This window comes from Salmo trutta, chromosome 23, assembly GCF_901001165.1.
Source record: "Salmo trutta chromosome 23, fSalTru1.1, whole genome shotgun sequence".
NCBI classification, from domain to species: Eukaryota; Metazoa; Chordata; class Actinopteri; order Salmoniformes; family Salmonidae; genus Salmo; species Salmo trutta.
The window spans coordinates 37421136-37435838 of record NC_042979.1 but is presented as its reverse complement, the minus strand read 5'-3'; the positions used below and the strand labels follow the sequence as shown (position 1 = coordinate 37435838).

General features: G+C 43.7%; 1 protein-coding gene across 2 annotated transcripts in view; it reads right to left on the bottom strand.

Annotated features, from left to right (window-relative positions):
* Positions 1 to 14336, bottom strand: part of slc25a25b (solute carrier family 25 member 25b) — a 51262-nt gene extending 36926 nt beyond the window's left edge. For both annotated transcript variants that reach the window (XM_029710155.1, XM_029710156.1), the window contains exon 1: positions 13447 to 14336. In XM_029710155.1, the coding sequence (XP_029566015.1) occupies positions 13447 to 13818 (372 nt within the window). In that variant the 5' untranslated portion in view covers positions 13819 to 14336. The remainder of the gene's footprint in view (positions 1 to 13446) is intronic.
* Between the last annotated feature and the right edge of the window lie 367 nt (positions 14337 to 14703).

Sequence of the window (14703 nt, the reverse complement as noted above, 5' to 3'; positions counted from 1 at the left end):
ATTATGGAAGAAGACCATCATAAAAATAAAATGTCTGTCATAAACGTTTAACCATTTTTGTGGAATGAACAGCTGACTGAAGACGGGACAGCCTGGCATTCGTGCAGTTGAGTTTGTGGACGCTTTACGACAAGCAAGGTGTTGTAGCAAATGGTCATTTGGCTGACCAATAACAGTTATCCAAAATTCCATGACCGTCACAGCACTAGGCCTGACCTGTTAATAACAGAAAGAAATAACAGTATTGACAGAATACTACTGTTTCATCACCACATAATCAAATTGTACCTCCCTCATAATTACAGTCCTGATCATATAAAAAAATATGAATAATAATTTTAATGTCATAGATGTTCCAGGTGTAAATTATATACATAATGCTTATATTCTGACGAAAGGCAGCATGTCCCTGCTTTCAATCAAATAACGAGTCAGAGGTGGGGCATCCCCTGCTGGACGATATAAGAAGTATTTTCATCAGGAAGACAAGTAGCCTGGCTGACGGGACTCGCTCTGGACAGGAGTTTGTTGTAAATGCAGTATTCGCGCAGAAATTAGCTGAGCTTTGATCTCAAGTTGTTTGGATTTGAAAATCCAACAGTTGTATTGGAAGAGGGCGCGCTCGGGGGCTGTGTGTGGTTGTCCATCTGGTTGTTTGAGTGTGAAAGACAGAGGAGAACCAATTCAGTAAAAAATAACAGCCCCCTTTATTATCAACGCATCGTGCCTTCAACATCAGGAAGACTTGGGAGTTCGGTGTTAGCCAGAATACAAGACAAGAGCCACAAGTCATGAACTCATGGTGAGGAAATGCTGTGAAATCCCATTGACATTCACAGAGATGGAGTGGCTAATGGAGTGAGCTTTAGAGGTTGGCAGAATGATGTCTATGGGTGAAGTTTACCTCAGGGAGAATCGCCATGCTTCCTTCCATAATGATCCCTTCAGCCCAAATCTCATTACTGTGAAGGTTAGGCTCATTACTGTGAAGGTTAGCCTACGTGTTGAAACCATTAGCCGTTTCCTGGGCTTTCACCAATTGTCCATTCAATTAAAAGATGCACTATATAATAGGATGCCCTCCATGTTTGCCTCTAGGTGCGCTCGTGAGCCAGAAAGGGTTCCTGAAATTAAACCGCATAACGCTGTAAAGAGGGCCACGTACCCTACTACGGAAAACAATGGGGTCTTGCCATTCCATATAAGCTTAACTTCACATAATGTCAATAATGCTTATGTAAACGTGATAATAATGTGTTCTAAATAGGCTAACAATCCTGTTTAGAATGGCCATAAGAACACATTTGACTGTTATTGCAATCGACCAACTTAGCAGTTACCCTTGAGGTTGGACGGTTGTGGCATTCATCTTGAGATCATGTCTTCACGAACAATCGCTTCACTCAATCATCCACTAGTCATTTGAATATAGGGTATTATACATTTCCTTTGAATGCATTCAGTTGTACAACAGACTAGGTATCCCCCATTCCCTTTCAACGGAGTTTGACCAAGGCAAATTTAGGAAGAAATTATAATTTTTATGGCAGGTAAAATGCATCATATTCTACAGTAAATGGAGGGACATGGACATGCAGTATATGAGAAGCATCAAAGACAACTTTTCTCATACCCATTTTGAGCTCAAACCCCTTGCCTGACCTTCGGAGGCACTTCATTTACAGTAGAGCAGCTAAGCGAAACACACACAAAAAAGCTGAGCTGGCACCACACACACACACATTACAATTACCCAGCTAGTTGGACAAGAAAAGTACATTGAACAGTGGACTTGTCTCAGACTCTGCAGCAGTGAAGGGAGTATTTGTATTGTCCATGCTTGTAATGATTGGTTAAAGTGTACCATTTTTTGTATTATCGTCAAGATGATAAACTGTAGAGAACGCGTACAAGTAATTTTAAAGCACTAGAGCTTTACCTTTCTTCCAAAACTCACTGGATATCAGAATGACATTTGCAAATTGCCCAGCAGGCATTTGTATATCATTTACCTTGCAAAGGATCAAATGGCGCCGGAGAAGAAGGCTGACGTTTTACATATCCCCAAACGATTGTGTTTCTTTGTTCGTTTATTTGCGTTTAACTTATTTTGTTCATTATGTGGCCGCTACCGTTTCTTATGACCGAAAAATCATTTCTGGACATCAGGATTGTGATTAATCACCACGGACTGGCAGAATCCTTTTTTTCCTTTAACGAGTCTGATGAGCCCGACGCTAATGATATACTGATTTCTCGGGGACAGGCCCAGATCCCCGTGATTTGCGTGAAAAGGAGGTGGAGAAAAAGGGGCCAAAGGGCAGGTTGCCTTCTGAGAATTCGTAGGCTATCAAATAAACCCCCACTTCCTTCCATTCTGCTAGCAAATATGAAATCTTTGGAGAATAAAATCAATGACCTACGCGGAAGATTAAACTACCAACGGGACATTCAAAACTGTAATATCTTATGCTTCACGGAGTCCTGGCTAAACGACAACACCATCAACATACAGCTGGCTGGTTATACGCTGCACCGGCAGGATAGAACAGCGGCGTCTGGTAAGACAAGGGGCGGGGGACTATGTATTTTTGTAAATAACAGCTGGTGCACGGTATCTAAGGAAGTCTCGAGCTATTGCTCGCCTGAGGTAAAGTATCTCATGATAAGCTGTAGACCACACTATCTGTATTTTTCGTAGCTGTTTACATACCACCACAGACTGAGGCTGGCACAAAGACAGCATTGAATGAGCTGTGTTCCGCCATAAGCAAACAAGAAAACGTTCACCCAGAGGCGGCGCTCCTAGTAGCCGGGGACTTTAACGCAGGGAAACGTAAATCCGTTTTACCAAATTTCTATCAGCATGTTAAATGTGCAACCAGAGGGTAAAAAAATAAAATCATAAATTAACAAATAAAATAAAAACACTCTGGACCACCTTTACTCCACACACAGACACGCATACAAAGCTCTCCCTCGCCCTCCATTGGCAAATCTGACAATAATTCTATCCTCCTTACAAGCAAAAATTAAAGCAAGAAGCACCAGTGACTAGATCAATAAAAAAAGGAGGTCAGATGAAGCAGATGCTAAGCTACAGGACTGTTTTGCTAGCACAGACTGGAATATGTTCCAGGATTCCTCCGATGGCCTTGAGGAGTACACCACATCAGTCATTGGCTTCATCAATAAGTGCATCGATGACATCATCCCCACAGTGACCATATGTACATACCCCAACCAGAAGCCATGGACTACAGGCAACATCCGCACTGAGCTAAAGGCTAGAGCTGCCACTTTCAAGGAGCGGGATTCTAACTCGGTAATCCCGCTATGCCCTCCGACGAAACGTTAAACAGGCAAAGCGTCAATACAAGACTAAGATCGAAACGTACTACACTGGCTCTGACGCTCGTCAGATGTGGCAGGGCTTGCAAACCATTACAGACTACAAAAGGGATGCACAGCCGAGAGCTGCCCAGTGACACAAGCCTACCAGACGAGCTAAACTACTTCTATGCTCGCTTCGACACAAATAACACTGAAACATGCATGAGCACCAGCTGTTCCAGAAGACTGTGTGATCATGCTCTCCGCAGCCGATGTAAGTAAGACCTTTAAACAGGTCAACATTCACAAGGCCGCGGGGCCAGACTGACTACCAGGACGTGTACTGCGAGCATGCGTTGACCAACTGGCAAGTGTCTTCACTGACATTTTCAACCTCTCCCTGTCCGAGTCTGCAATACCAACATGTTTTAAGCAGACCACCATAGTGCCTGTGCCCAAGAACACTAAGGCAATCTGCCTAAATGACTACAGACCCGTAGCACTCACGTCTGTAGCCATGACGTGGCGTGGCGAGAATCTGTCTCCGCACCACGTGCTCTCACCACTGGTGTCCCCCAGGGCTCTGTTCTAGGCCCTCTCCTATTCTCACTATACACCAAGTCACGTGGCTCGGTCATATCCTCACATGGTCTCTCCTATCATTGCTACGCAGACGACACACAATGAATCTTCTCCTTTCCCCCTTCTGATAACCAGGTGGCGAATCGCATCTCTGCATGTCTGGCAGACATATCAGTGTGGATGACGGCTCACCACCTCAAGCTGAACTTCGGCAAGACGGAGCTGCTCCTCCTCCCAGGGAAGGACTGCCCGTTCCATGATCTCGCCATCACGGTTGACAACTCCCTTGTGTCCTCCTCCCAGAGTGCTAAGAACCTTGGCGTGACCCTGGACAACACCCTGTCGTTCTCCACTAACATCAAGGCGGTGACCCGATCCTGTAGGTTCATGCTCTACAACATTCGCAGAGTACGACCCTGCCTAACACAGGAAGCGGCGCAGGTCCTAGTCCAGGCACTTGTCATCTCCCGTCTGGATTACTGCAACTCGCTGTTGGCTGGGCTCCCTGCCTGTGCCATTAAACCCCTACAACTCATCCAGAACGCCGCAGCCCGTCTGGTGTTCAACCTTCCCAAGTTCTCTCACGTCACCCCGCTCCTCCGCTCTCTCCACTGGCTTCCAGTTGAAGCTCGCATCCGCTACAAGTCCATGCTGCTTGCCTACGGAGCTGTGAGGGGAACGGCACCTCCGTACCTTCAGGCTCTGATCAGGCCCTACACCCAAACAAGGGCACTGCGTTCATCCACCTCTGGCCTGCTCGCCTCCCTACCTCTGAGGAAGCACAGCTCCCGCTCAGCCCAGTCAAAACTGTTCGCTGCTCTGGCACCCCAATGGTGGAACAAGCTCCCTCACAACGCCAGGACAGCGGAGTCAATCACCACCTTCCGGAGACACCTGAAACCCCACCTCTTTAAGGAATACCTGGGATAGGATAAAGTAATCCTTCTACCCCCCCCCCCCGAAAGATTTAGATGCGCTATTGTAAAGTGGTTGTTCCACTGGATATCTTAAGGTGAATGCACCAATTTGTAAGTCGCTCTGGATAAGAGCGTCTGCTAAATGACTTAAATGTAAATGTAATGAAGTGCTTTGAAAGGCTGGTAATGGCTCACATCAACACCATCATCCCAGAAACCCTAGACCCACTCCAATTTGCATATCGCCCCAACAGATCCACAGACAACGCAATCTCTATTAAACTCCACAGTCCTCTTTCCCACCTGGACAAAAGGAACACCTATGTGAGAATGCCATTCATTGGCTACAGCACAGCGCTCAACACCATAGTGCCCTCAAAGCTCATCAATAAGCTAAGGACCCTGGGGTAGGTAACAACACATCCTCAACACAGGGGCCCCTCAAGGGTGCGTTCTCAGTCCCCTCCTGTACTCCCTGTTCACTCATGACTGCACCACCAGGCACGACTCCAACACCATCATTAAGTTTGCCGATGACACCGACAAGACAACCTATAGGGAGGAGGTCAGAGACCTGGCCGTGTGGTGCCAGGACAACAACCTCTCCCTCAACATGATCAAGACATGATTGTGGACTACAGGAAAAAGAGAACCGAGCACGCCCCCATTCTCATCGACGGGGCTGCAGGGGAGCAGGTTGAGAGCTTCAAGTTCCTTGGTGTCCACATCACCAACAAACTAACATGGTTCAAGCACACCAAGACAGTCGTGAAGAGAGCACGGTAAAACCTATTCTCCCTCAGGAGATTGAAAATATTTGGCATGGGTCCTCAGATCCTCAAAAGGTTCTACAGCTGCACCATCGAGAGCATCCTGACTGGTTGCATCACCGCCTGGTATGGGAACTGCTCGGACTCCGACCACAAGGCACTACAGAGGGTAGTGCGTACTTGCCCAGTACATCATCGGGGCCAAGCTTCCTGCCATCCAGGACCTCTATATCAGGCGGTGTCAGACGAATGCCCTAAAAATTGTCAAAGACTCCACCCACTTTAGTCATAGACTGTTCTCTCTGCTACCGCATGGCAAACGGTAACAGAATGCCAAGTCTAGGTCCAAGAGGCTTCTAAACAGCTTCTACCCCCAAGCCATGAGACTCCTGAACATTATTCAAAATGGCTACCCAGACTATTTGCATTGCCCCCCCCTCTCTTTTACACTGCTGCTACTATCTGTTATCATCTATGCATAGTCACTTTAAATAACTGTACCTACATATTACCTCAACTAACCGGTGCCCCTGCACATTTACTCTGTACCTGTACCCCCCTGTATATAGTCTCGCTATTGTTATTTTACTGCTGCTCTTTACTTACTTGTTACTTTTATTTCTTATTCATATCCGTATTTTTAAATTGCATTGTTGGTTAGGGGCTCGTAAGTAAGCATTTCACTGTAAGGTTGTATTCGGTGCATGTGACCAATAAAATTTGATTTGAAATATGAATCACAACCTGACTAGACAGCCAAACCACCAAAACAGATTGCAGAGCAAATAAATATTTTTGGTCAAAAGCAAATCCATATTCAAAACAGTTTTATCTAAAAGAGGTCAAGGTGGTGGTTAACCTTGGGTCAACAAATACAGGTTTACTAAGGCTAATATTAAAACAAATGTTTCAGAAGATAGTCAGGAACAGACAAGGTATTAGGCTCCATTTTGAAGAGGAACAAAAAGAGCATGACTTTGCTTCTTTTCTATGTGAAAGTGTGAGACAAGATCATAGATAAAAGTGGGTGTCACAGGCAGCAAACTGAGCGCAGTGTTAAAAATATGCCCCCATGACCTTTGCGTATCTGCAGCCAATAGAGTGGGCTAGCATATCCATGTGGTTGTTCTGGAAAGTGCCACTGCTCTCTGAACAATGGGGAAAAGTACTAGACAATTGTAAGCCTTCACCTGCCGAATCAGTCTGGCAAATGCTCAAAACCACCAGGAACCCAGGATTATATCTCCAATATGAACTATTTCACCCATACAATACAAAACACAGTAGCCTCCATGAAATATAGCGTAAGCTATTCTATATATACACACACTGAACCAAAATATAAAAATCGGAAAATAACTTTTAAACTGAGTTACAGTTCATATAAGGAAATCAGTCAATAGAAATAAATGAATTAGGCCCTAATCTATGGATTTCACATGACTGGGCAGGGCGCAGTCATGGGTGGGCTTGGGAGGGCATAGGCCCACCCACTGGGGAGCCAGGTCCAGTCAATCAGAATGAGATTCTCCCCACAAAAGGCCTTTGTTACAGACAGAAATACTCCTCATTTTTATCAGCTGTCCAGGTGGCTGGTCTCTGACGATCCCGCAGATAAAGAAGCCGGATGTGGAGGTCCTGGACTGGCATGGTTACACGTGGTCTGTGGTTATGAGGCCGGTTGGACGTACTGCCAAATTCTAAGACGACAGAGTATGATAGAGAAATGAACATAAAATTATATGGCAACAGCTTTGGTGGACATTCCTTTAGTCAGCATGCCAATTGAACACTCCCTCAAAACTTGACACATCTGTGGCATGTGACAAAACTGCACATTTTAGAGTGACCTTTTATTGTCCCCAGCACAAGGTGCATCTGTGTAATGATCATGCTGTTTAATCAGCTTCTTGATATACCAGACCTGTCAGGTGGATGGATTATATTGGCAAAGAAGAAATGCTCACTAACAGGGATGTAAACAAATGTGCAGAAATTGAGAGTATGGAACATTTCTGTGATCTTTTATTTCAGCTCATGAAACCAACACTTTACACGCTGCATTTATATTTTTGTTCAGTATAAATATGACATTTAGCAGACGCCTTTATCCAAAGTGACTTACAGTCATGTGTGCATACATTCTTTTTAAGTATGGGTGGCCCTGGGAATCGAACCCTCAACCCTGACGGTGCAAGCGCCATGCTCTACCAACTGAGCCATACAGGACTACATATTAGGCCTAACTAAATTAATTGGGTTATGTAATTTAGGGAAAGGAATTATGTTTACAAAATAAGGAATTTAGTAATGTAAACTAGTGAGATTTTATTTGTCATAAAAGTCAGAAATTATCCTGTTTTTGACAGATGACAGATAGCAGATGGCCTAAGTAAATGAAATATTGTGTGTCATTACCTAATTCCTGAGCCCTGCCTTAGTCTGGGATTTGACCTAAATTTACTGGTTTCCTGTGGTGAACTCAAATATATCTTTGCTTTGTAAGGCATTTGGACAAGGGGAGCTCACGTGTCCATAAGTGACCTCACATTTGCACCTGACCTCTTATTCAAAAACGTGTTTCTCCTCACATCACTTTGGTGGGATAGCCTCCCCCTTTCCTTTGTTGCCCCTGCCTGCATTTTTGGCTTAAATTATTTTATTTACTTGAGACAAGTTGTTGTTGCCCTTTATTTTTGCATTACTGGCCCTCTGCGATAATATGTAGAGAAAGATTAAAGGGGTGGACTACAGTGAAAAGTATTCAGACCCTTTGACTTTCTCCATATTTTGTTGTTACGTTACAGCCTTATTCTAAAATGGATTAAATAGTCCCCCCCCTAATTAATCTACACACAATACCCCATGACAAACAAAAAAACAGATGAACATTTTTGCAAATGTATAAGATATCTAAATGTGATATTTCAATTGGTATAAGTATTCAAACCCTTTACTCAGTATTTTGTTAAATAACCTTTGGCAGCGATTACAGCCCCAAGTCTTCTTGGGTATGACGTGACAAGCTTGGCGCACCTGTATTTGGGGAGTTTTTAACCATTCTTCTCTGCAGATCCTCTCAAGCTTTGTCAGGTTGGATGGGGAGCGTCGCTGCACAGCTGGGCTCTGGCTGGGCCACTCAAGGACATTCAGAGACTTGTCCCAAAGCCACTCCTGCATTGTCTTGGCTGTGTGCTTAGGGTTGTTGTCCTGTTGGAAGGTGAACCTTTGACCCCAGTCTGAGGTCCGGAGCGCTCTGGAGCAGGTTTTCATCAAGGATCTTGCTGTACTTTGTTCTATTCATCTTTCCCTCGATCCTGAAGTCTCCCAGTCCCTGCCACTGAAAAACATCCCGACAGCATGATGCTGCCACCACCATGCTTCACCTTAGGGATGGTGCCAGGTTTCCTCCAGACGTGATGCTTGGCATTCAGGCCAAAAAGTTCAATCTTGGTTTCATCAGACCAGAGAATCGTGCTTCTCATGGTCAGAGTCCTTTAGGTGCCTTTTGGCAAACTCCAAGCGGGCTGTCATGTGCCTTTTACTAATGAGTGGCTTCCGTCTGGCCACTAACATAAAAGCCTGATTGTTGGAGTGCTGCAGAGATGGTTGTCCTTCTGGAAGGTTCTCCCATCTCCACAGAGGAACTCTAGAGCTCTGTCGGAGTGACCATCAGGTTCTTGGCCACCTCTCTGACCAAGGCCCTTCTCCACCGATTGCTCAGTTTGGTCAGGCAGCCAGCTCTAGGAAGAGTCTTGGTGATTCCTAACTTCTTCCATTTAAGAATGATGGAAGCCACTGTGTTCTTGGGGACCTTTAATGCAGCAGAAATGTGTTGGTACCCTTCCCCAGATCTTTCTTGACACAATCCTGTCTGGGAGCTATACGGACAATTATTTTAACCTCATGGCTTGGTTTTTGCTCTGACATGCACTGTCAACTGTAGGACATTATATAGACAGGTGTTTGGAAAGGCACATCATGTCCAGTCAACTGAATTTACCACAGGCGGACTCCAAGTTGTAGAAACATCAAGGATGATCAATGGAAACAGGATGCACCTAAGCTCAATTTTGAGTCTCATAGCAAAGGGTCTGAATACTTATGTAAATAAGGCATCAGTTTTTTTTTTTTTTTAATCAAATTTGCAACAGTTTAAAACCTGTTTCACTTTGTTATTATGGGGTATTATGTTTAGATTGATGAGGAAAACATGAATGTAATTCATTTTAGAATAAGGCTAACGGAACAAAATGTGGAAAATGGAAAGGGTACTGAATACTTTGCACTGTATGAGCCCATTCAATATGGCCCTCGGAAGGTTTTTGGGAAATTATTATTTTGGGGAAGAAAAAAAAAAAAATGTTTAAACCCTCCAGGCAACTCTTGAACATCTGATAGAAAGTATGCAGACATTATTATGGACCTACACGTTAAAACAAAAAAAATATATATATATATATTAAAAATAAATAATTTATACATTTTTCTGGCCCACAAATGGCTTTTGCCAAACAAATCGGTCTGAATTTTGAAATCCCGATGTGGCCCTCAAGTCAAAATTATTGCTCACCCCGATGTAGAAACATATAAATAGGAAGAGCCATCTCTTTAAGCTATAGCCCAGTGGTCACCAACCTTTGAGTCAAGATCACTTTCACAGTCAAAAAGCTAGCCGAGACCTGTCACTAAGATTTATTTTTCTCCCATGACTTTAAACAAAATGTAAGCCTATGCAACATTAACCGAATAAAAACTGTTCTGTTGGAATTAGGTTTGGGCAGTAGGCTTAATACAGCATATTGGCTATGCTCGGCCTGCCAATATTGTTCTTCTCAGTCCATATTATATAATAAACTCGAGCTTTGATAACAAAATAGATCAGTTGTTGTATCACTTGCGAGGCACAGCTGAGCATAAATTGAAATCATTTGCTTTTTTATTTTACAGTATTGATGGTACCTGAGGAGGGAGGGAGAGAACAGCAGAGGGTCCACCTCTCACGGTCCCTGCTCTACCCTTTCCTATGGTGAGTCTGACCAGAGAGAGGGGACTCAGTCTTCATGTTGTTCCCATGGCCAGAGAAAGTAAAATATTTATTGATATTAAAATAGACACTACGAGCTGCTAATAATGAAAATGCAGGCCTATCAATACACTTGGTTACTCATTCATCGCAGCTGCAGAGCGAGTGGAAGTAGGAAGAAAAGCATTTTATGTTTTGTAAAAGTGTTGAATAAAAACAGGGTTGACAGAGCTGAAGAAACACAGACATGAACGCACTCAAAAACAGCAACTCTTCACTGTATTCTTTGACAGTCTTTCCAGTCATGGTTTTAAAAGTTATGAAATCTCACGTAGGCTAGTATGAACATTTGCTCTGGGGTCGTGGAAGCTGTAGGCACGGTGATTTGAGCTATCCGATTGGCCAGCGCTGTAGGCGCACTTGATTTAGCCACAGCGGTCCTGGTTTGCCAGGCTAGGCGGAATGTGTCCCTTCAGACAAATGAAATGGTTCAAAATGGGAACACTTTGCCTACCCGGCGTGCAGGGCTTCTGAATCAAGTCCACCGACCACCAACAGAGCAAGACAAAGAAAAATAAAATAGGAGCGCAAACCTTTATCGTTGAGCTTTTCTACATAAACGTTTGGTGATCGATCAGGATCGACCGGTTGGTGATCCCTGCTGTAGCCTACTCCTCCTCAGCCCCTCTTTAGTTTTATGTACACTACTGTTCAAAAGTTTGGGGTCGCTTAGAAAATGTCCTTGTTTTTGAAAGAAAAGCACATTTTTGGTCCATTAAAATAACATCAAATTGATCAATGTCTACACTGTATTTCTGTTAATGTTGTAAATGACTATTGTAGCTGGAAACGGCAGAAATTTTATGGAATATGTACATAGGCGTACAGAGGACCATTATCAGCAACCATCACTCCTGTGTTCCAATGCCACGTTGTGTTAGCTAATCCAAGTTTATCATTTTAAAAGACTAATTGATCATTAGAAAACCCTTTTGTAATTATGTTAGCCCAGCTGAAAACTGTTGTCCTGATTAAAGAAACAATAAAACTGGCCTTCTTTAGACTAGTTGAGTATCTGGAGCATCAGCATTTGTGGGATGATATTACTAGATAAACTAGTAATATCATCAACCATGTGTAGTTAACTAGTGATTATGATTGATTGTTTTTTATAAGATAAGTTTAATGCTAGCTAGCAACTTACCTTGGCTTCTTACTGCATTCGCGTAACAGGCCGGCTCCTCGTGGAGTGCAATGTAAAGCAGGTGGTTAAAGCGTTGGACTAGTTAACCGTAAGGTTGAAAGATTGAATCCCTGAGCTGACAAGGTAAAAATCTGTCGTTCTGCCCCTGAACAAGGCAGTTAACCCACCGTTCCTAGGCCGTCATTGAAAATAATATAATCCCAAAATGTGGGAAGAACGATATGAACATTTGGATACCGCCCAAGCCTAATGCTCTTAAACATTCCCTCTCTTCCCCAGAGCACCCTCAGCAGGATAGGGGGAAACAGCCAGTCTTCAGGGTTCCAGTATCTTCAACCTAGCTTCCTTTTCCCCTGAAAACCGGATGTGGGGACCCCGCCCAGGCATTTATTTTAATCCTGCCACGTTAGGTTACCCACAGAGAGCCCCTTGTACCCTCCTGTTCATCTTCCCCTCGTCTTTCCTACCCTCTGCTTCTCCCGTGCGATTGTCTCCGAGCACCTGACTTGTTTCTGCCCACCCCAGTCCCCATCTCAGCACCAGATTCATATGAAGGACATGAGTCATGACAGACTGCCAGTGTCAACTCGCTAGTTCTGTACTTACTTAATGGCCAGATATGGACATTTATAGCATGTGCATGCGTGTAGGAGGAAAAATATATTCTTGGAAATGTTAAGTTAGATGGCATCTTTATCTTAGACTGAAGTCACTAAACCCTGGCAGGGATGACCTCCTTGAAGAAATAAAATGCGAGCTCATTGCTTGTTTTTGTGTTAGTAGTTTAGGCTAGACACAACAATGGGAGTCTGTTTGGTATAGATGTCCACATCAGCAGACTGACACAAATACCAAATGAAAAAGGTTTAATCCTCTGGCTTTAACAGGAAAAATACAATAACAACAACAACCCGGGAATAATCGCTTAAGCAGTATTAATGTTCAAATATCGGAATGTGGTTGGAAAATAAGAGTCACCTAATTTAAAGAGGTGTGTTCATAAAGAGGTGGGTTGTACGAGACCTTGGTAATTCAGTGGGTATTACTACTTTACTCATGCTTTTCAGAGTTTACTGATGTAAACCACAGCAACAATGTGGGGTGTTTTCTTTAACATGTTATGAAAGGGACAGTCACATGAATGTGATGCTCCAGAGTTTTTGCATAATTTCAGCTAGTAGATTTGAAAGTAGTGCTCACGAGCCAAAATGGGTCCTTGAAAATTGTGCCCAAATGTGTACTGTCATCCATGTTTTCGTCCTGAAATTTGCATATTTTACAAATAGGTAAGCGCTTAAGATCCCGGACTGCATCTTTAAGGGACATGCACTGTATAAGAACAACTGAGTGGGAACCTACACAAATTGAAAATACACATTTTCACAACATTCAATATTAGACACTAATTTTAAATCAAAGACATCTGTTATAGATAGGACTTTATGGGCTAGAAAACTCAACTCAAAAATTTAAAAAACACTTAACCAGGAAGTCAACATAAAGTGTTTATCCTGACACAGTGCTAAATAGCATGCTTGAACTCACTGCTTTTCACCTACTCCTTCACAATAAGTTATTGACTTACTATAGCGAGATATGAACCCTCACACTTACCATAAGCTCGAGCTCAGTGCGATGAACCCCCAGTTTCTTGAGCCCAATGGACAGGTCGTTGACGCAGATGCCCCCATCACCATTCACGTCCAGGACTTGAAACAGCACTTTCAGTCTATGGTCCTGCTCGGGTCCACCACAAAGTTCGCATGGGTATGATGGCTCACAGGAGTCATCACAGGAACCTGTGATCTCTACTGACAACGGACGCTCCCGAGTTAGAGGTGAGGATGTGAAAGATGATGAGGATGCGCCCCCAGCACCCTCGAGCCCTCCACCGGGGTCAGAACCCCGGTGGGCCTCCTCTGTTCGGCATTGACAAAAGACCCCGCTGAGCAAGGGTGACACAAAAGTCCCTTGCTGGTGCATCATACGGATGGAACCAATAATGTCAAACTACTACGATCAATGACGATATTTTACAATATCGAAGTTTAAGGTGACGTGTGGTAGCTTCGCTAGCTGTCTATTTTAGCCACCATGTCACGTGCATTATAACCCCAAATTGTTAAGGATTGCTAAAGTAGTAGCTACAGACTAAACAGTCAAATGTTGTAGACTTTGCAATTTAACTTTCTTATTCCACTGTTATGCCTGTTTAGTCCAACACGGTTGACTTATTATCTGCTAACTCAGTTGGTTTACTAGCGTTAGCTACTAACGTTAGCTACTGCTGAGAAATTAGGTGGATGTTGAGCCGCACGTGGATTAGAATGTAACATTAGTCAATTTAGACAAGTTTCAGTGCCACGAAAATCCCTTCAGAGATACCTTCTACTGTTCGTGAAGAGGTCCACTTTCTTGTCCTGACTAAGGTCCCGGCGAAATCCTCCCGTTTGAATTGGCGGTCGGTTTGATAGTGATGACACAAAATAAACCGGTATCGTATGAGGGCTGTTCCTGCCACAAATTGGGCCAGTTCGTTTTGCATGGCCCGGTTCCCCGAGTTGGTGGTGAGTTTACCACTTGACCAATGGAATCACAGATAGAACCAGATATTTCACCGGATGTATAAATGTGACGCATCCGGTTGCTGTTTCCGCTCACTACCAAATATGGTGATGAGAGGAAGCCCAGTGGCCAGCAATGGGAGAAGATGGAGCGCGATGGATTTTGGCAGACATTCTGCTCATTTTCTCATTGATGAAACATTTGATCTCCGTACTGTTTTCTGTTTCCAAAACTAGAATTTGTAACAAACAGAGTGGACTGTGTTTTGTAGACTTTCTAAAAATGGCGTTGTTTAGAAGGATTGCA